The sequence below is a fragment of the Carettochelys insculpta genome, chromosome 24 (genome assembly GCF_033958435.1).
Source record: "Carettochelys insculpta isolate YL-2023 chromosome 24, ASM3395843v1, whole genome shotgun sequence".
NCBI classification, from domain to species: domain Eukaryota; kingdom Metazoa; phylum Chordata; order Testudines; family Carettochelyidae; genus Carettochelys; species Carettochelys insculpta.
The window spans coordinates 4739064-4766534 of record NC_134160.1 but is presented as its reverse complement, the minus strand read 5'-3'; the positions used below and the strand labels follow the sequence as shown (position 1 = coordinate 4766534).

The 27471-nt window shown below is 47.0% G+C and overlaps 1 protein-coding gene across 1 annotated transcript in view; it reads right to left on the bottom strand.

The window, feature by feature from the left end:
• CSMD2 (CUB and Sushi multiple domains 2) overlaps window positions 1-27471 on the bottom strand; it is a 575415-nt gene that overhangs the window by 144419 nt on the left and 403525 nt on the right. Inside the window, exons 26-29 of the mRNA XM_074976068.1 lie at window positions 19212-19414; window positions 14909-15100; window positions 9807-9945; window positions 8308-8495 (exon numbers count right to left, since the gene is read on the bottom strand). Coding sequence (XP_074832169.1) covers window positions 8308-8495; window positions 9807-9945; window positions 14909-15100; window positions 19212-19414 — 722 coding nt within the window. The remainder of the gene's footprint in view (window positions 1-8307; window positions 8496-9806; window positions 9946-14908; window positions 15101-19211; window positions 19415-27471) is intronic.

Sequence of the window (27471 nt, the reverse complement as noted above, 5' to 3'; positions counted from 1 at the left end):
GTGGCTCGTGAGGGCAAAGAAACTCGGATGCCTGTGAATTGTGGGAGCCAAGGAGAGGATCTCAAATGCAAATGCATTGCTGTCGGAAGGAAGAACTTGATTTGAAAGACTGTCCATGCTAGTTCCGGAGTACTGTCTACACTAGCTTCAGTCATTAGCTCTATTCCCATTAGAGAGAGGCAACCCTGGAACAGCTGAATTCATAGAGAGAGGGGGCAGTTCCCTGGACTGGGGATCAGGACTCTTGTGTACTACTTCCGAAAAGCTAAAGCAAAACTGAAATGCCTCAGTGATGGGCGTGAGAACAAAACCCGATGGTGGAAAGCTGTCCTGCCTCCAAAGACTATCTAATGAGAGAAGAACAAGAAAAGTGTCTGTTCAGTGTACCTGCCTGGGTGCCTTTTTATTTTTCCTCCTCAAATCAAATCCAGTTAAGATACTAGTTAATCTTCTTACAGTCAAATTCTTATCACATCCTAGAGTGAATCGCATTTTTATGCGTGCAAACGAGGGTGTGGATGAGACAAAGAAAATCCAGCTCCTGGGGAAGGCAGCCTAAAAAGGACACTTGGAAAACTAATTAGCTCTGACTGACCTGCTGGGCACATGAAGTCTAATGCCACATGCTGCTATGTGCACACTGAACACCTGAAAATACCCCACCAAATCTCTGGGTATATCTACACCAGGATACAAAACCCCGTGGGTGGCCTGGGTCAGCTGGTTCAGACTCATAGAGCTAAGACTGTGAGACTAGAAATCACTGCACGGACATCTGGAGTCCTGCAGGAATCCAAGCTCTGAGCCCTCGAACCCTTGCAGGCTCCAGCCCAAGTCAGAATGTCGACACAACAATTTTTCATCCCTCGAGGTGGAGTTTCATGTGTCTGTGTCACCTGTCCCAGGCCAGCCGGGTTGCTCTATCCCCATGCAGTGCAGAGATGCCTGCAGACAGTCCCAGCACCTCCCAGCATTAGAATGTTTTTTTAATCAGCAGTGACTAGCCTCCCCCGGCAGGTACATCCAAGCTGCCTGTCATCACACCGGGCTTCTCAAGCTACATCCCTTAGCAAATCCTGCAAAATGATTGCTCTCCTTCCACCCTCAGCCCCTCCCCCAGCTGAAACACCCTAACCATGCACATGTAACAGACCCTGCTTGTTGGCAGGCAGTACTGAACCTGGGACCTTAGAAACCAGCCATGGGTGCATAGGAGAGTTGCTTGTGGTGGATATATGGGGGGGGTCACATGAACTCCCCAGAGTCCCCCCCCCACCCCTGGACTCACCATCAGTGCTGCCTGAGCTACCTACTGTCAGGCTGCACCACTCCAGGGGAGTGGGGATGGACAGCCCCCCACACAAAGGAAGCCATGTAATGCAGAGCAGGGGTTGGGAGAAGGTGGGGCATGGGTGGAGCTGGGGAAGGGTGGGAGGATCGTGGTCACGGAAGGGGTGAAGAGGGGGCATAGCATGGATGGAGCAGGGGTGGGAGAAGGGTGGGGTATGGGCAGGGATGTGGTAGGGAATGGACAGAGCAGGGTCAAGGCATGAGCCCATGGCTGGTGTCTCCCTAGAATCCCCTCCACACCGGATGCCTCTGTCAGAGCAGCTGTTAAAAACCAAAAGCCTCCTAGCTGAATCTGTAGAGCAAACATCCCTCTCCCACTTAGGGGTCTCAGCACCCCTGAATTACATACTTCCCCCAGCCAAGGAAACACATCCCGAGCTTCAGAGACCTCCCAGACAAGCTCCCTCCTGTAACGACGACAGACCTGGGTTGAGGGCAGGTGGGGCTGAATCTGTGACCAAAACCACAAGCCTCTACCACATCAGCTACAATCCAACTGTTTCTTAACTCAGGCTGCTGAGCAGATGCCACTCCTCTGTTCAGCGCCCCTGGGGCAAAACTACAAACAGCAGCAGGTTGGGGTGTGCTTTAATTTCAGGCCTCCCTGAATAACACAGCTGGCTTTGCTAATTCTGAGCCTGGCTGGAAAGCAAAGAACAGCTAAAAACCCCAGCTTAAGACTTTAATCATTTCTTACACCCCTTGCTCTTCCAGCTGAATCCACCAGAAGGTGTGTTTTTACTTTGATTCCCTAGAGAAAGAAATAAAACACTTTAAAGGCCATAAAGCCACTGCTTTAAGAAGAAAGGACACCTGGCTTGGCAACTGGTTCCCTTTACAAATATACTTTGGGGACTAAGCTCTTTGGTCTGATACGTCTATGCTGCTCCAGTGGGAGTAGTTCATGCATAATGGAGATTACGGTTCATCCAGGGTTTCAAGCCAAATGCTTTCCTTAATCAAGGTCTTAACAAGGAATCTGTGAATAGCCCTTTAAAAGGTGAGCTGCTGCATGGGGAGCAGAAGCGGGGAGAGAAATGGGCTATCATACCGTTTTTCTCCTCCCGTATGATAACTAAAAGCTAGTCCAAATGGTCACCTCTCCTGCCAAGGAATAGTCTTGATTTTTATATTACAATTTCAGGGCTGGTCTGCCCTAGAAGACTTAAGGGAGGGTCAGAGAAGTAGTAGATGTACAGCATCCAAAGCCCAGGAGGTAGAACCTCATTAACTACAGTCTAGTCTACACTAGAAAAGAAATTCAACCTAAGATGTCAAGTATCAGAGGGGTAGCCGTGTTAGTCTGGATCTGTAACAGCAACGAAGGGTCCTGTGGCACCTTATAGACTAACAGAAAAGTTCTGAGCATGAGCTTTCGTGAGCACAGACTCACTTCATCAGATGCCATCTGATGAAGTGAGTCTGTGTTCACGAAAGCTCATGTTTGAAACTTTTCTGTTAGTCTATCAGGTGCCACAGAACCTAAGATGTGCAACTCCAGCTACGGGAATTGCATAGTTGGAGTTGACCTACCATTAGGTTGAATTTCTAGCGTGGCCCCACTACAGGAGGTCAGTGGGAGAAACTTCCTTTACTCCTCGCAACAGAACTGAGGGTACCCCGTTGACAGTGGTACTCCTTGCCTTAGTGTAGACATATCCTGAGACCGAAGTACAGTGAAAAGTACACAGCTACATTGATTTAACCCGGCTGCAGAGCTAGTCCGCTGGCCACATTTTGTTTGTGTTGACATTTATTTAACAGAGGCCAGATATACACTAGGAAACGACGTCAGTTTCAGATACGTTAATTCTAGCTAAGGCAATTGTGTAGCTAGAATTGACTTATCTGATATTGACTTACATGGCTGTCCTCACACAGTAAGGTTGATGGGAGTTTCTCCCTTACTCCTCACGTCTCGCAAGGAGTACAGGGGTCGATGTTAACCTGATAGGTTGAACCCTGGAAGATCAACCCTGACTGGGCCAATCTTCTGGGGTAGCGTAGACATAGCCTAAAACTCTCAGAAGAACTTCTCTCCCTGTTAAAGACATTCCCCTGCAGCCCTGGAAATGCAAATGCCACCCCATTATCTTAAGGCTTCAAATGCCAGTTGAGGCCACTTAAGAACTAACCCAGTTATACGTGCACCCAGGCAGGATTCAAACCTTCAGGGGCAGATTTTCACATGGGCTGAGACTGCTCAGAGCTCAGCTCTCATTGTCAGACTTTGAGGAAGATTCTCTCAGGAATCTCAGCCCTCCTGTACACATGCTTTTGCTTCCAATTGTGGGGGCCCGTTGTAAAATGTTGAGTGGAGGGGGTCAGAACCGGCAATTGAAACTGACTAGAAACAGAATGTGAAACTCACCAGCCAATTTCTGGTGGCCTGCTTGTCCCATTTCTGTAACAATAACCTGGCTTGGGTAACTAGACACTAGTTCCATGGGGGAAAATGAATGGAGAAAAGCAAGGCAGACTCTCACAGTGATTACACAGAATGCAAGGTGTGTGTGTTTACACATGGGTCTCTCCCACTATCTCCTCTCTGAAGATAAAAGGTATTCCTTGACTTTCTTCTGCTTTCCCAAAAGACCCAGTTGGGACTGAGTCAGAGCTACATGAAAGTGCCTTCATGCTGCTCTGGCAGCATGCAGGGACCTCCTGGGGAGAGTAAACACACACGTGCTGTGGCCCCAAGAATCTCCCCTGTACAATGAGCTTCCAGAGCTGGAGTACAGCTGCTCCACAGACCCTATGGCTACATCCACTTCAGTAAAAAACCTCCAGCTTAGTCACTCAGTGCCTGGGTTAGCTGACTCTTCTCACAGGGCTTGGGCTGCAGGACTGAAAATAGCAATGTACATATTTGGGCTCAGGCTGTTGCATGGACTCTGAGACAGCCCCAATGTCCATAGTACAATTTAATAGTACAAGAGCCCAATTCCCATAAGCCTGAGTCAACAAACCTGGGCCAGCTGTGGGTCTTTCACTGAAGTACTGATAAGCTCTATATGGTCTCTTCTCCCCGCCCCCAGTGTAGGGGATGGATTAGAAGCATAGCCAAAATCCACCACATTATAGTGGTTCTGTGCTTCTCAGTCTGCCCAGGGAGCAAAGCGTAAACTGAAGCAGCCCCGAGGCTGCTCTAACTTACATTGGAGGGCAGGCAGGTGCCTGCAAGCAGAGCAAAAAGAACACAGAGGTGGCTCAGAAACACCTCCTGCATTCCTTCAGTGAGCACAGGGACACAGTCACTCAGTATCAGGCCATGCAGTTCCAGTTATGGGAAAGGAGAAAACTTTAGTGATCTGATCTTCATGGGGAGCTGGTGCCGAGTGTCATGAAGCATGCCCTTCACTGCCCCTTCATGCCCACAGGCTGAAAGTACTGCCATTTCAATCTTCCAAGTCCTTACTTGTCCACAGAACACAAGCCGGCTCTCCTGCACTTGGCAGAAAAAAAAGCACAAACTGGAAGCCAATGCAGCCAGCCCCAGCCCTGGGGAATATCATACCACAGAGATCAGCTGTAAAATAAAGAAAATGTAACAACCCTGGATAGTAATGTATCTTTTAATGGAAACTTTGTATTACCAGGTATTGTTGTATCACCCTGTATTATGCTATATCTTTTTAATAGACCACAGACTTTTGTATTACTCTTTAGATTTGTTATTTTATACTACTCTGTACCTTTGTATTACACTTTATACTGGTTATTTTATATTCACAGACACTTTGTACCGGATTCCATACTGTGTTTAAAACTCCTTTTTAACTTAGTATGAGCCTGTAAACCTTGTGCAGTCTGTGTGAGAGTAGGTGTGTGTGAGAGCCACCTGGAAGTGTGAACGTGGATGCTTAGAGAGTTACCCTCTGGAGCCAGCCTGTCTGGACAACTAAGACTTGGTGTCTGAAGAACAATGAGAACTGGACTCTACAGCAGTGACCCACCCAGAGAGGAAGATTAAGTCCCATCTGTAGGTGATGAGTCACACAGAAACCGAGGGCAATGGGAAAGAATCAAACCCATATGCCATTGACTGGTGACTCATCATGCCTGGGGCAGTGGGAAAGAACCAGGACTATGGACTAAAAGCTATAAAAGATGTGTGCACCATTATATGGTTGGGTTCCTCTTGTCTTGTCAACATCGGAGCCTTGATCCATCAAAAGAACCTGGCTCTATAATCACTTAAAGTAAGCAACTTTTGGTAACTATGAGCAACCACAAGACTCGTCTGTGTGTGTGTGTGCGCGCGCGTGTCTGTGTGTGCCTCTGAGAAAACTGTGTATATTATATGCATATAATATAATGGTGCTGTATTCTCAATAAATGCGGCATTCTTGCCTTGTCCCTCTAAAAAGATCCTGTGTGCTCCTTATAAGCATAACAAGAATACTGCAGAAATACCCAACCATCAGCCATGCACTGATGACTCCCTCATCACTTTATCTGTGTCCCACTGACATAGCCTGTGTCTTCTCCTTGCACTGGGGACACGCAAGCCTGAGCACCAGGCAAAGTCTGTGTAATTCAACATGGACAGATAATTCAAGTGCAGCAGTCTGGCAAGCACTTCAGCAAAGGAACGCCTGGCAAACAAACACAACTACTTGTTCAGCGCTGGGTGAAATATGATGTTTGGAGGAAAAACAGAAACATCGCAGCAATTTAAGCTGAGGAAATGAGCAAAGACATGGTGCAAAGGGAGCAGCACAAGCCCAGTTCACTGGTAGCTTTTTTGCATGTTTCAATGTGGCAGGCTGCAGTAATGAGATCTTGCGGGAAGGGATTGGCTTTCCGTTTGGTGTGCGCTTAGCACAGAGCACAACAAGGCTGGTTCTACTGCACTACAGTAAAACAATGATCTCAGAATTGTTTCTTATTGCATAATGCAATCTCTTTAGAAACAGGCTGGTTCAGATCAGCCCATGTAACTGTTTGTCCAGCTCTTACCCAATAATGGACCCAAAAAACTCCCATGCTGCCATCTCAACTGCTGGGGCCCATGTAGCTGGGATGAGAAACTGGAAGCTCAGATGGTGAAATCTGGGCCCCATGGAAGTTGGTGGGAGTTCTGCCATTCATTTCAAAGGAGCCAGGATTTCACACTGGGAATCTAGCATGGAAGCGTTACTTTGAAATCCTAAAGCACTTTGCAAAGGGCACCTGTATCATCATCCCCAGTCTAACTGCTGGAGAAACTGAAGCAAAGAAGTTGAATGACTTATCCAAGGACAGGAAAATCAGTGGCAGAGTAGAGGGTTACACAAGACAATGCACATGGAAACTCATTCCCCTCGCAGCCTTCCCTGCCTTTCCTTTGCTTTAGATGCCAAAGTCAGTTCTACAGCAGCTAATGAAAATGAATCACAGCACTGGACTTTCTGGTGAGCATTTCTAGTTTGGGTACACTAGGGAACCTCTCCAAGAGCCGACACCTCCCAAAGCTTCCACTGTAGCCAGGGCTCTGGGGCTGCACCTACTTGATGGACAACTCTACAAATTATTAGCTCAGAGGACTTGACTGACCTCAGATCAGTGTGACGCAGCTATGAAGAATGGCAGATGTAATCGGAGGATGTATCGCGAAAGGCATTTTGCAACAGAGGTGCAGAAGTACTAGCACCATTGCACTAGACATTGATAAGAGACCTCACCTGGACTAGTGTGTATAGTTCTGGTCACCTGTATTCAAAAAAGATGAATTCAGACTGGAATTCAGGTGCAGAGAAGACCAACTGTCTGTCAGGGAATGGAAGGCTTGGCTTATGCAAAGAGATGGGAGGAGCGTGGCTTTGCTTAGGAGATAGGATTGCTCTCTCTAAATGCACAGTATGATGGCAGGAGGGAAAAGAGCTATTAAAAGTAAAGGACAATCCTGAGAAAAGAACAAATGGAGATAAACTGGCCATGAACAAATTCAGTGGAAACAAGAAGGTTTCTAACTATATTTTGGGTGAGGTTCTGGAACAAACTCCCAGTAGAAGGTGTGGGGAAAACAACAATTAATTATAGGAGGCAGTTGGACCAATTTGTGGGATTGTATGACAGGGCTATTTGAGATGTTGCAGGGCAGGACATGCCAACCCAGGGGGCTCTTCTACTTATAAGTCTTATATTTGTAATGTTCATGCTTCAGGGTTTCAGTTGCAGGGGTCAGGAAGGGAGTCCTGTCCCCACATCATAGTCTGGGTTTTTTTGGTTTCCTTCAAAGCATCAGCGATGGCCCCGGCTGGAGAGGGGACACAAGACAAATGCTCTGTAGTGGCACCAAGAGTTTTCTCCCCCAGATATTTCGCTGGCTGGTTTTTGCATACATACTCAGGGACTAACTGATCCATGGTTCATTTTTACAGATGTGGATACAAACTTTGTATCTAGAACCCTGCATCTCTGCAGATATCTGCTTGACATCCACGGGTATCTGCACCTGTAGATGTAGATATCCACAGCTCATTTTTGCAAATACAAATTTTGTATCTGGGCAGGGCTCTAGCAATTGTATTTTTTTTCACCTTACTCTGGAATGCGTAGGTACGAGTCACTTGCCAGGGTTACCTCAGTATATCTCATGTAATCATTCACCTGTTAATGTGGGAGCCTCAGGCACTGAGGTCCCTCCTGTCGGCTGTAATACACCCTGGTCTCCATCGCTGCATTTTGTATTTGAGTGCTGGCATCCTGTGCTACACCACAACTTAGACTAGGTCACCCGGTGGCTCCCTCTTGGAGTCTCATCCCTAGTCCCAACTATTTTTCAATTGCTGGGTCTGTCTACTATGCCCCATTAACTGGCCTTTGCAATAGCCACACACAGCAGGTGCAATCTCCTGCTTATGTTTCATCCAGGAAGCATTTGCTGTGTTGGGCTGGTTCTAATGTACCCCCCGGGAGTCAGCTGTGCTGAAGAATGGCACAGCATGGTCCAGGCTACAGCTAGGGGGTTACCTGTATAATCGATAACAAAGCCGGCATTGCTCACGGAGGCGTCGCTTCGGAAAGCCAGGAAGAGGTTGTTGCTGCTGCTCTCTATCCGGTCAGGCAGCTGCGAGCCGTAGAAGCTCCCGATCAGGGGGCTGAGTGAACTGGGGCCATCATAGATGTGGAGGAAATCGTACCCGGGCTCCAAATTAAAGCTGGAAAAAAAAAAAAACCAGAAGAAAAAGCTTGAACTACGATATGTCTCATGAGAGCAGCAGGAGGCCAAAGAGAGAGACTGGGGCCCCAGTGTGTCAGGTGCTGGCCAGACACACAAGAAGGAAATAGCACCTTCACCAAAATACATCCCATTTAAGTGAGCAAGACAGACCAGTGGAGGAAATGGAGGGGTGTTAGCCCCATTTTACAGATTAGCAACTGAGGTCCCAAGAAACTAAGGAACATGCTCAAAGTCTTCCAGAGAGACCACACCAATGCTGGGAATTGAATCTAGCTCTCTAGAGTCCCTGCCCAACCTTAACCTCCAGGCTGTCCCAGTGGTGGGCGGGGAAGAAGTCCCAAACAAATCAATGTCTATTAATGCCGCCCTTCTCTGCCCTTCCATGCAGAGAGTCTGTTTTCTTAAGAGCCTTTTGAGATGCTCATAAGGTTGTTATGGAAAATGCAAATTAATGTGAGGCACACAAGGAGATGACTCTTTCCCTCAATGTAACTGGAAGGTTTCAAGGTGGAGAGGGTGTAAGCATTAGAAAGATTCCAGCTGCTGGAAGGACAAGGACGAGGTTTTGCTCCCGAGTCTGTCGCCTGGGCCTGGGCAGATGCCCCTTTCCAGCCACCTCGGGGTTCTATAGGTGAAGCAGAAGGCTGAGCTCTGCAACACCGTAACGCCAGTCTCGCTCTAGATCCAGTCCACGCTTTGTGCAACGTGCAGCCTGAATCTTATGCAAGACCCTGTCTAGGATTCACAGCGGTCAAACTCCTCAGGCTATGCAGAGCAATATGGACCACGAGGCCCCTCGCCTCATATCTACACAGCAGAGATCCGTTAAGATATATGTTGAGTGTCCCTTGGTTTGGGCTCTTGGGAGACAGGGTCAGGGCACTTCCAGTGGAGCAGGAGCCTCCCCGTGACTTCAACCACAGACATAATTCCTGGACTTTGGGGCATGCTGCTCTACCCATTTTTTGACCGAGATTTGGGTTTGAGCTGGAAAAGGGGTCCCTCCATGCACAGGAAGGCAGGGGAGTCCAGAAGTGTCTATGCAGCTCTTACATATGGGCCACGGACAGGATGGCCCAGAGGATTACAGATACAAGTGGTTTTATTCTTTTTTCTTTTTATTGGCATAGGTTCAGAAACTGATCCATGGGTACCTGGGACATCCTCTTTGGAGAGCAGGGGATGCTTAGGCAAGCTCGTTCACTCCAGCCTTGCCCCACCCCCTCCCCGCTCCCATAGGCCCTGACAGAAATGAAACAGATCAGCGGAGCTGCTCATGAGTACGTACATGTTAAACACCAGGGCAATGACATAATCGGGTGAGACCGTCAACTTCCAATCACACTCCTTCCCCGGGGGATAGGGCTCAGGGTACTGTGGTGACAAGATGACTCCTGCTGGCCCCATCAGGATCCCTCCGCAGGGGGCTGAAACGAGAAAACAAGGGGTTGGGGGAAAGCGATGCAGGTTCTGCCCAGGCCTGCCAATGGCAGGGACAGGGTTGTAGTACAAAATTTCATTTTAGTTACATCTAATCTTGTTGTAACAGTTTACCTCTACCTGATGCTGAACTCAGACTTTAGAAAAATATTGTAAAAGAGTATGAGAAGTGTTTTGCTAAAACTAATTTGATGTTCTACCTAAATGCTGATATTGTCTCTATGCTGATGAAAGTCCCTTGTTACGTGAATGACAAATGTGTGTGATATGTCCAAGACCTTCACTAGATGTTTTAGGAAGAGACCAGGACAGACCCATATTGTTGCATCGCCTCATTAAAATGTCACTGACAGCTCTGAAGGAGGAACCCGGCAGTCATCAATGAGAATCAGCACAATGGGACAATAGATAAGAGATGAGAAGAACTACTTAAGATCACAAGCACTCTCAAACAGAATGCAAAATCCACTGATTTCAATGCGAGAAAACTGCGGTAAAAACCTGAGGCTCATGGGAATTAGACCTCTAGGCTGAGCTTGGGCTGAGGTGCCCCTGAAAGTAATGGGAGAGTGGATATAAAAATAGATGGATGGAGCTGTGGGTGGAGAGATGAAGTGACAGGTGGAAATATGAATGGTAGAGGGCAACAGGAAGCCAGATGGAGAAAGACGGAGAGACTGACAGCTAAACTGCCAGATAAATAAGATATGATTTATGATATAGTAGCACTACAGGACGCTAAATGGAACCGAGGCCCTGTTGTCCTGGGCACTGGGCATACACACAGTGAGAGAAAAATCCAAGCCTGTTACAATCTTAGTAAGTGAGAAATGCCTTGATCCTCCGTCTTTCACATATCTAGGTAGCACCAGTCAAACTCATGGCTGCTGCTCGGGAAGCAAAAACACGCTGTCAGGGACTAATGATCAGTTTGCATCTGTTACAGTTGCCAATCCACTAATTGCCAAGCTGATTGAATTTTTTTTTTAAGAGATGTAAGTACTTGCATGCAGGAAAATGTCTGTGACTGGGTTATTACTGTCAACCTGTCAGTGTTCTCTTTTTGGAAGGAGGTCCTCTAGGATTTCTCCCTTTGTGCCGGTTGATCCTTTTTTTCCAGGTTTGAGGGGTGGGGAATATCCTGGTCTGTAACAAAATCTTTGAGTATGCAAAGCTCAAGTGTTTGACACTGAGATCAGCCCTGCAGTGAGGATCTGGGAGATGGACTGCTAAAGAGCAGCTGGGGGGAAAAATCTGGCAAACATCTTCAGCATAGAAGGGAATTAAACAGCCACGTGAAACTGGAAGATACTTTTATGAGCTCCAGATACACATTTGGAAAATGTACCTTGTGGGCGTTTCAAGGGTGCTTTTTGCTGCTGTGTTTGAGGGTCACCCAAACAGCAGGGCGTTTGGATTCCCAACACCCTAGGAGGTTAGGAGGAATTATTATTTCCATTTAACAGATAGGGAAAATGAGGCACACAACAGACTAGCCTGAGCTCACTCAGAAACACCATGGACGAGAGCCCTGGCTCTCTGAATCTTGGCCCTATGCCTCATCCATAACATCTGCTTTGCTCCCTCTCAACTCTATACTCATTTTTAGGGTGTTTTCAGTTTCCAGGTTGTAACTTAAACAAACACTTAGGAGAAACTGTGAGTTCTGAAAATTCAGCTGTCATTTTCAAAGGTACCTGAGGGGGTTAGGTACCCGCATTCAGTAACTCCCCAAAGATACTCTGAAAACCCCACTTTTAGTCTCCAAAGAATTTAAGCTACAGATTGGCTCAAGGCAGCAATTTTGGACTTGGACTGTGATCCAGACTTCAAATGCTGCCTAGACTACAGGCTTGTGATAGCGGAGGTTTTGATTCAGCTCATTATAAAGAGAAAGTTCAGAGAATGATCTAAAGCTTATTCATACCTCTGGATCTCTTCAGTCCAGAAAATATCAGACCAGAAATACCAGAACTACATATTTTGTCCTCGGATTTGTGATACTTTAGTTCTCCACTCCCAGCTGGAAATTCCATCAGAAACAGCTTCTTTTGTTGTCCACCCGTCACTGAAATAAATTCTGTTACGTGCACCAAAGCATCTGTGGATGTGCACCACCAATAAAAGCACACACTGCTGGCTATGGGTGCTCTGCTAATCAGCTGGCAGCACCTGATTCTCTCCCAAGCAGCTGCCCAAGTGCTGAGCTTACAGGAAACACTGCTTGTGACCATTCATCACTCCCTGCTGCCTGGAAACAAAGAATGTCTCCAGACGGCCAAGCAATTCTGAACAAGGAAATATTGAACAATACACGACTGCCAGACCAAGAGAGTCTTTTTTGCTGAGAGGAACGGGTGTAGGAAATTCAGAGAAAAAAAGGAGATAGGGAGGAAGAGGTTATATTCTGTAATCTGAACTGGGCACCTTGCACTTTGCAAGTTCGGTTTACTCTGTATTGGGGTTACACCATCTACACGTGTGTCTGTTGTTATACAATTACAAATCCCATCTCCACCTAGAAGCAGGAGATAGGGTTCTGCTTCCTTTTGTTCCTTTCTTTGCTTTCCATCCTTTCCTTCCCTCCTTCTGCTCTTTCTTACTGTGGGTAAGATGCTCAACTGGGCTAAATTGGTGTCGATTCTCTGAAGTCAATGGAATTATGCTAGTTTACACAGCCTGGGGTCTGACCCTAGCAGTGATCTAATGCGGGAGAGCTGGGGCCAAACAGGTGTGGGATATGTCCCTGCAAAGCAAACTTTGCTTTGTGAGAGAGAGTCTTCCAGAGCAAGGGACGAGCAAAGGGTATGTTTTGTTTCTCTCTCCACGGCATCCTCTTAAAACCAGAAGCATGAACTCAGTCTCATACATTCCTGTGCCCAGCAGCAGTAAGCTCCAGCCACAAAGGGGCCCATAACGATCTCCTTGTGTTTTCATATCTCATCAACTAGTGGATGACCCTTCCATAGATGGCATGGCTTTCACCTTCCACATCAACTTGCCCTCCCCAGTCTCCCTCCAGGAAGGCTACACCCTAGGTTGAAAATTTTCCCATTAAGCTGTTTCATGGCAGACGATTGGGTGTTCACTGAAACAGGATTTTTTGCAACACGTGCCCGCTTTCCAGCAGCAGTATCTCAAGGGTAAGTTTCATTTCAGTTGCTACCAAGTGCCATTTTCTTCTACATGCTAGACTTCATCTCTCAAGACGCTTCATTTCTTCTGATCAAAAGGGCAGACCATGACGTATCATGGGAGATGTAGTTCAACCACAGAGCCCCCACTAGAGAGAGGAATGAATGCAAGACCCTAATCATGATTCCAAGGAGGCACCAGAGACCTATTTCAGAATCAAAGTAACATGAAAACCTAAAAATGGTCCATTGGGCTGGGAGAGGGAATAACCCAAAACATTTTTCAACCAGCTCTAATTAATCAACATCATGAAAAGCTATTATAGAGTCATTTACATTATATGACCACCAAAAAATCCCTTTATCACTGAAGCTACGTCTACATTAGGCAAAGTAAGTTGACTGCAGATACACAATTCTGGCAAAGGTAATTGAGTAGCTAGAATTGATGTATCTGTGCTTGGCTTACTTGGCTATCCCTTCCAAAAAAGTAACAGAGAGGTAGCCATGTTAGTCTGTACTGCAACAAAACAAAGCAGCAGCAATGTAGCACTTGAAAGACAAACAGAAAGATTTATTCGGTGATGAGCAGTCTGTCCCACGAAAGCTCATCACCGAATAAATAATTCTGTTCATCTTTCAAGTGCTACATTTCTCCTACTGAAAAGGCCAATCTTCTGGGCTCGTGTGGACTTAGCGTGAAAGCTTGTTGCTGCTCTTCCGCCTCACACTCCCTTTCCTTCTTCTTCATCATCTTCTAAAACAAGGTGGCCAAGGCTCTGTCCAAAAGCAACCACCATAATGGCGCTAAGTCAAATGATCTTCAGTGAAGACATGCTCTGAGAATGCTTATCCTGGGTCCTCTCACCTCAGTTTTGTCTCCCTGGAAAGAACTAAGAGCGCTGCTTTCACTGTGGATGGGAACTCAGTGGGGTTTAGGTTGAGGGGCACAATGCACATTATATTCTTAGTTCCAGCTCGAAGACAACTGAAAGGACTGCGAGCACCAGGCAGAAAGGATGCCATGTGAGATTATTAACAGAGTCTTACAAAAATCAAGCTGTCCTGCAGCAAACAAATTCTGGGCATGTCATAAAAGTTTCCCAGCTGGTTTTAAATCTGTTGTAAGAAATGGAGTTAATTAATTTAAGATGCTTGGGGTAACATTGCATAAACATGAATAAAGGTTACAGGATGACTAATATCTGGCTAACATTTAATTAGCCAACTAATTTAACATTTATTACTTTTATGTGAATAGCATGACAATTGTTATATGTTCTCGCTGTACTGAAAAAAACAAGAGATTGCATGAGCTTCTTTTATGACTTTATGAACCCAAGGAGAATGTCAAATTGTTGTGTGCTTCAAAATGTTACCTCATCGTGCAAAAATTATCCAGCTAAGATCTTTCCCCAACTAAAAAATAATTGGCTTGCACAGACAATCCTCTGCCTCCCCATCTAATACTTCTTCTCATTCCCCTCGTGTTGTGAGATCATGAGCATTCAGGCCCTATATGCCAGGCCTCTTCAGCAAACCTGATCACACTGTGCAGCTGCATGATGGGTTTCCCCACTTCCACCTCCTTACCCACATGGCTGAGTTGACCCCTGATCATGCCCCCGTGTTGAGATATGAATTAAACCCTTTTCTTGCCACTGGCTGCATGAAGCCTGTGCACCCGGTTGTACTTATCCACCAAAGTGGTTGAGATTTCTACCCCTTTGATATGCAAAATGTTCCCTACATACCCTAGCAAGGGGAACGGAGACTTGTCCGCTGTACAATCAGAGGATTGTTGCATGGATCATACCTATGCAGGAAGGAGGGTCTGGTTGCCAGAAAAACCTGTTCTCAATCTGCACACAGCTGATTTTGGCCTCCCCTTGCAGGACGTATCCTGGGTCACACTGGAAGACGATGGAGTCACCTGCTTCCTTGCTGTCTCCGCTCCGGCTCCCATTCTGGGGAATCCCTGGGTCATTGCAGGAGGTGGCAGTGGAAACTGGAAGCATTAAAAACAAACAAATAAATATAAAGATACAATTTCAGAGGGGGAGCTGTGTTAGTTGGTAGCTTCACAAGTAACAAGTCATCCTGTACCACCTTAAGGACTTACAAGTTTATTTATTAGGTAATGAGCTTTCCTGGGTAAGACCCACTTCCCCAGAGGGGAATGGGCATTTATTTCCCCCATGTTCCTCTACCACCAGTTTTGGCCAGTTCTAGTCAGTTGGGCTGATAGCCACCACAGGCCCTGGGGCAAGGTGGGAGGGTGGCTGAAGGCTGGAAGGGGAGGGGCCTAGAGCAGTCAGCCTCTAGCCCTGCTGAGGCTGTGACACTGCCCCCTTCCCGACCCCCATCTGTGCAGTTCAAAGGATTCATGAGCTCAGGCTGCTGCTGAAGTAGAAATGCCAGGACCCAAGGCAACTGCCCCCTTTGCCTCCCTCTCCCTCATTGGAGGGCCTGGCTCTAGTGTATGCAATTTGTACCATGGTGTTAAAGGCCCATCTGCCAGCTCTCTCAAGCATTGACTTCTGCAAACTCTTAACCTATATAGCTACAAATATCAGACAGAATATTACCCAGACTTTCATAAAAAGGCAGCTTTATGATCTGACCTAATGACACTCAGGTGGCAGGGAACTCAGCTAATTGCAAAGGTTGATCTTCTTGCTTTATCCATAAACGCAGAGTCTACAAAATGCAGCAGGAGGTGAACATTTCTCTCTCTAGGCCTCAATATGGTCCGCATTGCCACAATATCAGAGTACTCCATGTATGATAATAAATTCATCCCAACACCAGTTGTATGAGGGAAGAAAGTAACACTGCCCTGGTTTTACAGATGGGGAAACTGAGGCACAGAACTCTCACAAAGGGAATTAGGTGCAAAACCAAGAATTGAGCCTCCGCCTCCCAAGTTTCTGACCAGTGTTTGCAACCCAAGTCCATCCTTCATCTTGTGTTGTTGACCCAAGCGCAGCGGCTGATGGGATGATGGACGAGAAAAGAAGCTAAGATGCGTAATGCACATGATTAGTGTTATCCTCAACACATACACTCTGCAAAGTGCACTCTGCAACAGATATACTCTGCCTTCCCACTTTTTGTCTATCCCCTTAAAGCTAGCGCTCTCCCTCTCTCCCTCTCTCACACACACACACACACACACACACTCTCTTTTACGTTGCACTGAGCATCTGTTCCTCCAGCTGGAAAAGGCTCCAGGGAATAGCAAGTTCAAGAGCGTAACACAGAGCGCAAGTCTGTTGGATAACCACGCATTGCACGCACGTTTACTTCGCACACCCAGGCATCCACTAATCTTACACGGCATTTTTATACAATCCTGTGTCAAACATATGCTGCAGAATAAACAGATACTCCAGCAGCTTTCACTGTCACTGCATGGCTGTGGAATTTAGCCTCCAGCCCTGGAAAGCATCAGAAATGGACGTGCTCACCTTGCTGCTGTCCTTATGAGGCAACAGAAAAAAAAATACAATGGGACAGATCCTCCATCCTTGTACATCAACCTCGCTTTAATGAAGTCCTTGCTGATTTACACCAGCTGAGGAGCTGCACCCTCACGTCCCGGTGGCAATAAAACTATTTAGCCTCATGCATTTTAGTGCTGGAGTCAGGGAGGGGGGTCACATCAACCTAGCACATTTACCCGACACAGCTGGGTCCTCAACTCAATTAAGTCTATGCACTTTGCTCTCCTTCCCTGACAGTGGTGAAGGAGAACTGCCAGCAACATCAGTGGCAGGGTTCCTAGGAAACCGAGCACTTGGGCAGCCACGCGGGAGAGATTCAGGTGCCACCCAGATGATTACCAGAGCACCCACACACACCTACAGGAGGCAGCATATGTTGATACTGATATGCACCAAGGCATGTGAGGATGTGCCTTATAACAAAATTTATTCTGCCCATGGATGAGGGAATAAAAAGGGAACACTGATCCCTGTACGAATCCGGGAGGAGGCAGTTTCACAGTCCCTCCACCCTCCCTAAAGGGCACCTGGGGAGGTGGGAGACTCAGGGCTGGGGCAGATGGGGTGCATCCCCAGCCAGTCCTTTTACTCGCCTGGTGATTCTGTCTTTTCTCTGTATGGTTTGATGAGAAGCAATCCCATTCCAGACACATCCCATTCTCCTGGCTCAACCAAGCCCTTATGTTACTTTAAGTTCTGATTAGAGGAAGCTGTATAGTGAATTTGGTGGTCCCAGCTCTTACTGTTTAGAAGGAGTTTTTGAACAAACACACAGATAGGCCAACTCTCTAAAATAGATAGTAGCTCTGCTTTTACCAGGTCCCAGTGTGCATGTTTGAGCTCAGGTCTCTGCATGATTGTGCCCTATAAGCAAAGTCTGTTAGAAGCAGCAGGAAATAAGGACACAGCGCTAGATCGGACAGCTGCCTGGAGCTTATTTTCTGCAACGGTAACATGAGCTAATTGTGCACAGCCAGGTTATGGCAAGCTCCAGCATAAGGCACTGGGGAGAGTGTGTATCACTCTGTTATCTGTGTGCAGGGGATGGACAAACCACTGCCAGGCAGCATGGTCCCTACTGTATCCCAGCACCTCAAAGCACTTCAGGTGAGTCAGGGATGGGTGCACGCTCCACCCCAGCCCATGCAGCAAGCCAGGTACAGAACAGAGGATGAGTTGTGATCTCCAAGGGCATCTGAGCCACCACTCTGTCCAGCACTTCCCAGGAGGAGTTCTGACTTAGGTAAGATTGGGCTGGAGGGCTCCTCTGCAATGCATGCACTGCTCCAGCCCCCACACATGGAGGGGGGGTCCCAAGAACAGAAATGTAACCTCACCTAGCAAAACAACTTGGGCACTAAGAAAAGAGCTGCTGGCTAGGTATCATGGAAGCCGCCAGTGCTACCCAGGAACACTGCTGCCTCACTACTTCAGTCTCCAAAACTGATACAGCCCCGCCTTTTAGTGGAGGCGCAAGCCAAGGCACTCATTCTGTAATACGTCCATGCACGTTTAATGTTACTACCCTGAGTATTCCTGACATCAATGTGGGTGTTTGCAGGCTCAGGGCTTGTGCAGGGAACAGGCCCAGGCCGTTTATGTTATATGTCGGAAAGCTGGGCAAAACTGCAACACAAACAGAGTGAGGTCAAGATTTTCAAAGGTGATTACTGATTTGGGCTGCTTCCCTTTTGGGGGAGCTCAACTTGCGTCACTCTAAAGGGGCCTGATTCTCAGAAGCTACTCAGCACCTGCCCCTGGAAAATCAGGACCTGATTAAGCATTTGAAGTTGGACATCAAAAAATAGAAGAAGCCCTCTGTCTATTAGGTGCGGCACAGAAAGCATGCACTTCAGATGCCATGTTTATGGCTGGATTTTCACAGCTGCTCCCATTGCCCAGTGCATAATGCCTCTAAAAATCCACATCTTCCAAGTAGAGCAAAATCCCTTTTGGGCTTGTCCAGCCTAGGGAAATTTGTGCTGGTTTAACTACATCACAGCACAGTGAAGGTGCACTATACGGGTGCAAAATGGGTTCACTCTGGCACGACATACCACATACAAGTTCTATCTCCGAATATGAGGCACGGGCCTCGTGGCACCTCCCCCATCCTCATGACACGACATATAGGGCCATCAGACTGGACACAACTTCTGAGGCCATGTCTACGCATAGAAGTTGCACTGGTACAGTTCCAGCAACCAACCAACCAATCTCCTTACGCCACTGCATTGTGGCCATACAGCGTCAGGCAGTATTGGCAAAAACATTGTGTGCTGCTGGCAGCCATCCTAGTGCCCTCCATGCTGCGTGTCTGTACGTTACCTCGCGGGAAACTGTGACGATATACTGCAGCACAACCACGTTGCGGGGTGGGATGCTGCAAGTGGGACAACAGAGCTGCGGGGACAAATACCCACAATTCCGCCTAATGCATTTCCCATGACCGGCTGTGCCATTCACAAGCTCATGGCGGTGAACCTGGATGCACATCAGCTGCCCTCAACAGAGCTGCCTTTGCAAGCCCGTCCAATGAACGCTGAGTGGTGTGTGACCATTCGCCACCAGCCCCGCATAGCCCTGAGGAAACAGCATCCTTGCGGTGCCTACCTGAAAACTGAATAGCAAACCCCTGCTTGCTTGTGAAGAAGTCGGTGTTGAACTGAAGGACAACGGAGTTGAAGGTGCTGTGGACATCGCTGGGCAAGCTGGAGCCACTTATCTCTTTTAAGATGATTCCTTTCTCCACCGGCCCATCCCATATCTTCAGAACGTCATGGAACTCCTCGGTGTGGAAAACCATGAAGTGGAGCCTGTGGAAAGGAAAAGGCACAAACTAAACATGAGAGAACGCATCCCAGGGTGTTGGTCTAGAAAAGGCAACTGCTAGAACCACACCCAACCAATTACATCACACGTAAGCTATGCAGAGGACTCCTTTTCAAACAGCAAAATAGTGTCCTCTGCATAGCTCGCGTGTGAGGTAATATTGGCAGAGGTGCCATTTTGCTCTACCAAAGGGAGTCCTCCATTCGGTGTCCTCTCACACACCATGCTGTATGAAGGGCAACATCCTGAGAGCAAAAGGGCACCCTTCACGCAGCAAAAGTGCTGGGATGCCATTGCAGGGTGGTCTGGCCCCAGTGTAGCCCAGACCATGTCCTTTGTGGATGCAGCTAAAAATGGTCTTCTTTCCAGTAAGACACAGCATGGCTTAGTGGAGAGAGCAGTAGATGGGAACTCCTGGGACCTTAGTTCAGTCTCAGGCTCTGCCACTAGCATGCTGATTGACCTGGGGGAAGTCTCTCCGTTTGACCTTCTCCATCGGTAAAACCTTCTTTGTGAAGCAGTTCAAGGGCTATGGATGAAAACTGACTTTGTGGGAAAGGGTATTCAGTCAGGCCACCTTATGGTAGGTCTAGTTAGGCATCCAGAAATCACCAACCAATCCTAAAACACTTCTCCAGAGAGAGTAGGGGACCAAATCAGAGCCCACTGACGTCAGTGGGAACTTCTTCACTAGGACTTTACTTCTGCCATTGATTGTATGTGGGAGGGGCTCAGACACAATAGGGCTTTATCCTTCTGTCTGCCACTTAAGACAGCCTAAAGTCAAGTTGGCACAGACAAGTGAAAAGAAGCTGTTCGGGGCAGCCAAAGTGCATCCAACAGTTTTCATGAGCTCTTTTTATTATCAAAGATAAACTCGAACACAGCAACATTGGGAAGCTATTCTAAAGCCAGAGGAAATGTCCCGGGAAACTGTAAGATAGCTGTGCACGCATCTAACTCATGCATCATCCCTCTGTAGTACAAGTCAACCTTGGCTGTCCTTTTGGTTCCCAGTGGGAAGAGCTTTCTGCCACAGGCCTGAGCCTACTGATAAAAGGGGAAGGATCCTGAATGCCGGAATGCAGGTCTGAAATGCAAAGTAGGATAAAATGGGGGAAGACAGGAAAGGATCTTCTGGAGGGAAGATCTGAGCTGGGAGAACTGAGGAATTCTTGTAAAGGTGCAGGGTTAGAATGAGGCCCGGATGGAGGTGGGGATAGGAACTGTCACACTGCAGGGTAGGTCTGAGCAGAACACTGAAACAGCACACCATGGTCTGCGAGGAGTGCAGAGAGGAAGAAAGAAAATCAGGGAACTGTTGTAACATGAAGTTTAGGGCTGGACAGGGGAGCTGGGTACAGAAGGAAATAGCAAAGCTGGGACGCTCCCACAAGGCTGCAGCATGGGTCTGACGTGGCTAACAAGTGACTGAGGAAAGGGAAATCCAGGGTGGAGCAAATAGGCAAGCCTTGGCCTGCTTTTCCTCTTTTCCTACTTTCATTCGTTCTCACCTTTCATTAGGCTACTTCCATCTTTGAATCTTTGGCCACAGCTAAGGAAACAACCAAACTTTAGGGATTACCTTCCCATGCAACCAGAGCAGGGTGCACAACAAAGAAGAAGTAGATTCCTGTGGTGGCGGGCGGGGGGGGAGCACAAATGATTTTTTCTTTAATTTTATTGTTTTTAGCTCAAACGTGAACACATAGCAAAACCTAATGCCTCTAAATCCACATACGAGATGGAAACAGCATATAAATAGCACAATTCACTAGCACTGCTTGTAACATCTGGAGAGAAGAACAAAGAACAAAAAAACCCTGAACCTGTTGAAATCATGCAGGGCACCAATTATTACAGTGATTAAATAGAAAATGAGTGATAAGATAGCCTCTGAGTAACAGGGACTGAGACACACTGAGCTGCAAATGTATGCAATACTTTCATGCATAGCCAGATACCCTCATATTTTTTCCAAACGTTTTTATTAGACAGTCATTTTTGCCCATTAATGCCATTATAGCATGCTTGCTAAGCCAGTGTGTGTATGGGGGGAGGAACTGCAAATTTCCATTTCCTCACAACAGCTCTTGTGCCTACCAAAATAGTTACTGCAAACCGTTTCTTAATGTCACCCGGTAATACCAGCTCCCCCAGTACTCACCAGCTTAGAGCAGAAAAGAGAGCAACTCTTCAAGTTTCTGAGAGATTTTCAATCAATTGATTTTTAAGGGCTTTGCTCCCTTCATTTGTTTTGTTTTATTCGCTACTCCTGAGGCAGTGGCACCTGTCGCTGCTTTAATATTTTAATTCCCTATGCATGATAATGGTTACTATAGTAATGCATTATATATGTTAGTCAGTGATTTGTTATTATTAATTGACTACTCTGGAGGGTTCTGCATTTTAGGCTTTTATTTAATATGCTTGTTATGTTTGTTTTAGTGTAATACATTTTGTACAGGAAAAACAATGAAATATTGATTAAAACACAAAGGAATTCAACTCCTGGGTTTTCCTGCTTATTTATTAGACAGCATGCCTAGCTCACCTTGTATTAACACAAACAAACATCGTATTACTGGCTTCCTCTTACAACTCCTCAGACTATAATTCTGCTCCTCACATGGTGCTCTGAGAGATGAGCATCCTCCAATTTCTCTGTATTCAACTTCCCTCCCATCTAAATCAGCTCTGAAGACTCCAACTCTTAGGTGAAGAGGACTAGGAGATGCATATCAGGGAACTCCCTAGGGATAGCGGGTTGGAAGGTGTGTAACATTCCCTTGCTTTGACACCTTTGGAGGGCAAGCAGGTAACTGGAAGTTGATCGAAAAAGAATTGTCTTATTGTTAGGTATATGACAGCTTGTGGAATCTGGGTTGTAGTTTTAGTTTTGCTGTGGGACCTGAGGCAAGGTCTTTAGTTTTTAGTGTGAAGTAAGAAAGAGTCTTTCCACTGACTTTTACGGGCTTTGCATCAGGCCCATAACACTGATGACTCAGTTTCCCCATTTGCAAATTGGGGAGAAGAATGCATACCTCAGAGAAGTAGTACGGTGCTACTCAGACAGAGTTCTTAGACACTCAGACATAGTGCTGTAGCAGGTGAAGTGTACTTCTGTTCCAGATGGTGGGCTGGAGTACATGATCTACAAGGAGAGGCTGAGGGATTTGAGAGTATTTAGTCTGCAGAAGAGAAGCATGAGGGGCGATTTCATAGCAGGCTTCAACTACCTGACGGGGGGGCTCTAAAGAGCATGGAAAGGAGGCTGTTCTCAGTAGTGTCAGATGGCAGAACAAGGAGCAATGGTCTCAAGTTACAGAGTGGGAGGTCTCGGTTGGATATTAGGAAAAACTGTTTTACCAGGAGGCTGGTGAAGCACTGGAATAAGTTAACTATAAAGGTGATAGAATCTCCGTGCCTAGAGGTTTTTAAGTCATGACTTGACAAAGCCCTGGCTGGGATGTTTAAGTTGGGGTTGATCCTACTCTGAGCAGGGGGCTGGACTCGATGACCTCCTGAGGTCCCTTCCAGCCCTAGGATTCTACGATCCCATAAATCTCTAGTTATTACTAAATTCAATGCAATCACCTGACAGAATAAGTTCCAAGTGTCTGACTGATAAGAAATTATGACTCGTTCTTCAAACTACAGAGCTAGAAGTGAACGAAGAGGGAGGAGGAGAAGCAACAGCCAGTGAAATTACACAATGTTCTCACTTTCATATTTATTGTAATACTCTAAATGCAGATCACATTTCTCTGCTCCATATATTTTATTGCTTCACCTGCCTTGGATCAAAGGCTTGCTAGTGTGCTACCTGCCCTGCACTGCTGCTCCCTTGGGTTGTTACCTTGCTTGTTCTTGAAGGTAAGCAGGGTCCCCTGGCAGAAGAGGTGTTGGAGACTCAATAGATGGCTCTCCCCTTCAGAGTCAGGACTGAACTAATGGCTCAGTGTGGTGACAGAGATGCTAGATTAGCCAGATTATCGCTCTTTAAAAGTCCTGTGGACCTTTACGGAAAGATGAAGTTGTGATCCTAATTCCCAGATCCAACGCCATTCAACTGATCCAGCATCTCTCCTTCTTGCTACTCTTAGATATGGGATACCTCTCCATGTCCTCTCCTGGACACTTGTGCGGTAGAGCAGCACACTTTACAATGTCTGTCCACCTTCCGCTTTATAAAGATGTGACGTGATGGCTTCACACACACAGTTTGCAAAGAAATGTGGATCCTCTGGGATAAGAGAGATTATCTAAGTGTGAGATACCATCATTATTATTGTTGTTAACCAGGAGACCTGTCCACTCTAGGCTGCAAAATATAACAGGCTCAGCCCCTTTCATTCTCACATTTAAGAAAAGTCATTTAAGCGTCTGTTTTTCACCGTCACATAATCATTGGGGAAAACACCGCATGACACAGTGAAAGCAGGTTAGAACTGGGCTAATTCTCGACATGCCATTCTGAAACAGGGACAGAGATCTATGCACTGTGCTGAAAAAGCTTGGAGATAAAATGATCATATAGCGGGTTTACAACCTTGGTGAAGTGTTTACTAAGGACACGAAAGAAACATTCACTTAGCTGTGTTTCCCTTTATCCAGGGAAACAAAAAATAAATAAGGTAGAACAAAATGCCCTTCCTCCCAAGACCCTTCCATCCACAATCCAAAACAAAACACTCTGCAATTATGTAAGGAAGGAAATGAAGTCCACAGAACCAGATAGCAGCCAAAAGAGCTGATTCATAAAGCTATCTGAGCAGGAATCTGGAGCAAAGTGAAAAAAAAAATGAAAGACTCAGGGAAAAGAAGAATAGATCACATTGGAATCTCCGCCAGTTATCTCAGTGCAATAATGTTTGCCTCAGGGCTACCTTACCAGCAATGAAATGTCATCACCAAATTCAGAGCAGCAATTGGAACACTAAATGGATGAAAAGACATATAAGGAAGTGGCAGAGGAGGAGAAGTAAAGCAAGGGAAAATTTGTGGACTCCTATAAACCTCTTGTCCTACCAGCTATTAAAGGAAAACCCCAACAAGCTCTCTGATTACTGGGAACAGAGACTTACTTCCTAATGGCACTTTAAGAAGCCACTCACCTAAAGGATCAACCATTCAGCAGGGAGCTACTGACATGACATGCATGCTGATGTAAGGTACTGGCTGATCAGTGATTGCAGAGTCTAGAAACTGCAGTCATGGGTGAGAATCCCACTGCACTAGGCACAGTACAGACCCAGAACAAAGGGAATGTCCTTGTCTGGAAGAACTTACACCCTAAGCGTAAAACAAGAGTCCAGGTATGGATGACTTGTTTGTGCGTCTGTCAGGACTTGCTGATTTCATTTGTTAATTTAAGAGATTAGGTACCTTTGGGAACAATCAGTCTGGGCAACAACGGCCCATGTAACTTCATTGCCACCACCCTCCCTTCCCTGTGCCCCAAGAGTATATGGTGAGGTGGACAAAATATGGCCCCGTAGGCCGGATCTGGCCCACCAAGCCGCCAGACCCAGCATCTGGCCCAGCGGTAGCCTCAGCCAGGCTCATCGCCTGCCCTGTTATCCTGGCTGCTGAGAGCATCTGACTGTGGGGGCCCCGTCTCCATCAGAGTGCTGCTGTAAGACTGGGAAGCAGGGTGTGGGGGAAGAGATGTTGCATGCTGCCGCACCCCCTTACAATCTTGCATCTCCCATTGGACAGAAGTCAGCCAATAGGAGCTGCTTGTTTGAAGGGCAGGCAGCACACGAAGTACCTCCCCTGGTACTGTGCTGCTCCCCTACAGCATTCAGAGCAGCACATGGCCCCCACTGTCAGCCACCCTGTGTGGCGTGTCGGGCTGTGGCAGGCAGGGAGCCTGGCTAAGGGAATTGTTGCAGTTGGGATCCACATAGGTAAGTGCCTCCCAGACACAGCCTGCCTCTGTCCTGCCTCCTGTCACCCCATCCCAGGTAACCCAAACCCTCTGCCCCTTTGCTACAGCACCCTAATCTCTTGCCCCAGGTCACAACCCCCTCCTGCCTTAGGTAACAACCCAAACCCCTGCACACCTTCCTGCACCCCTGCCCCAGGTCACAATCCCCCTTCAGATCAGAACCCCCTTCCTCCAGGTCGGAATCCCCTCCTATATGCACACTTATATCCCGTCCCAGACCCCACATCCCCTCCTGCACCCCAATCCCCTATTATGAGCTTCCTCTTGAGGCCATTAGCCATTTATCAAATTCTTGGGGTGCCCCCATCAAAATCATTGCTCACCCCGACCCCCTGGCGTCATTTAAGGCAGGACACAAGAAATAGTTGTAATATATGATAGAGAACAATTATTTTTGCTCTCTGACAATTACTCTTGGATGTACTAAAATGCTGCTGAAAGCAAATGAGGCAACGTGTATATACAAAAGAGTACGGCTGTGCCCTGGTCAGAGGAAGGAGCGGGAAGTTCTGGAGCCTGTTCCTGGCTCTGCTACTGACTTTCTGGGTGGTCTTGGGGAAGTCATGTAGGCCCAGGTATTCAAAAAGCACTCAGCCAGTTTTGCAAGCCCAGTCTGAGACACCTGAGGCCTGACTTCAAAAGGGTGCTCAGAACCCACTGCTTGAACTAACTTCATGAGGAGAGCTGGGTGCTGGGCAACCATGAAAGCCAGGTGGACACCCCAGAACTGAAGCGCCACAAACTACCAGGTGCTATTTCAGACTTGAGCCTTATCCCATATTCCCAGCCAGCATTCATAACGAATGAGCCCTGGGTGAGGCAGGCAAATCCCTTTTACAAGGAGCCTTGAGATCCTCAGATGACCACCACCAAAGAGCACAGAATTATTACTCCCACTGCCTCCTTCATTCACTCAACCACTGTTGTTGAAGAATATGAGCAAGCCACTAAAAACCATGCACCCCAGGGGCAGCCAGGTGTTTGGCTCACTGAGCATCAACTCCAGGTGCAGCCTCTTTTGCCCCTACCCTCTCCCAAGTGGTCCCTGAGAGGGCAGAAGTATACGCCAGACATGCAGAAGAACTGCAAGATATATAAGGCAGTCCTGATTAGAGATGCAGGTCAAAGCAGCTTTCCACACCAGAGTGACACAAGTCCTCTACATAACAAGTGAAACATGCTGTACTCTATTACCCAGACGTCTGAAAGCATTACAGGATTTTGAGAGGGTGCAGAATGGCAGAAAATTGCCCTGGGTGCTCACTCAACAAGGAGAGAAAAACATCATCTGGAGCAGCTGCCAGTTGGGGACAGGCTTTTCAGTGGAAACGTCAGAAACCCAGCAAACACAACAGGGAAAAGTAACACTGTGACCAAGTGGATCTAATATTATAACTAACCACTTCCTCTAAGCACAAAAGGGGAAATCCCAGTGGGAAATCAAGTCCTGCACAAGGCAAAATCTGCCTCCAGTAGATGAGCATAGGGAGAGAGGGGTTCACCTCCTGGCTCTGCCAAGGTATCTTTAGGTGAATTTGGCACATGCCATAATCATAGAATCATAAAGTCCTCGGGCTGGAAGGGACCTAATCTCTCTGTCCATCTGACTCCCACCGATAGAATGGGGATACGAATGCAGCCTACTGTCCTCCTTACTTCTAGTTAAATGGGAGGTGTCTTTGAGGCAGAGACTGTTAGTAGATGTACGCGCAGTACCCAGAACAGCAATGTCTCTGACCTTGCTTTCAGCCTTTAGGTGCTATTGGAATACAAATAATACTGAGCCAACACCCACACAAGCTGCAGCTGTCCGGGTTTCCTCTGAATATCTCCCATTCAAGCTCCATTCTGCTCAGTATATGCAGCATAAAATGACATCTTGAGCTTGTTAAGCCATGGAGTGATTGTAATGCTAATGATTTAAAGCCCATCAGCCAAAGGTCCCAGCCTCCATTTAAGGCTGGGATTTTCAGTCAGTGGCTTGGGGCTCTTCTTAATCCCCTGAAGGCACCATGCTCACAAAAAAAGAATGGCTAAAACTCCCTGCCCCCGAGTTCTCTAATGAAGCCATTCGGAACATCCAGATAT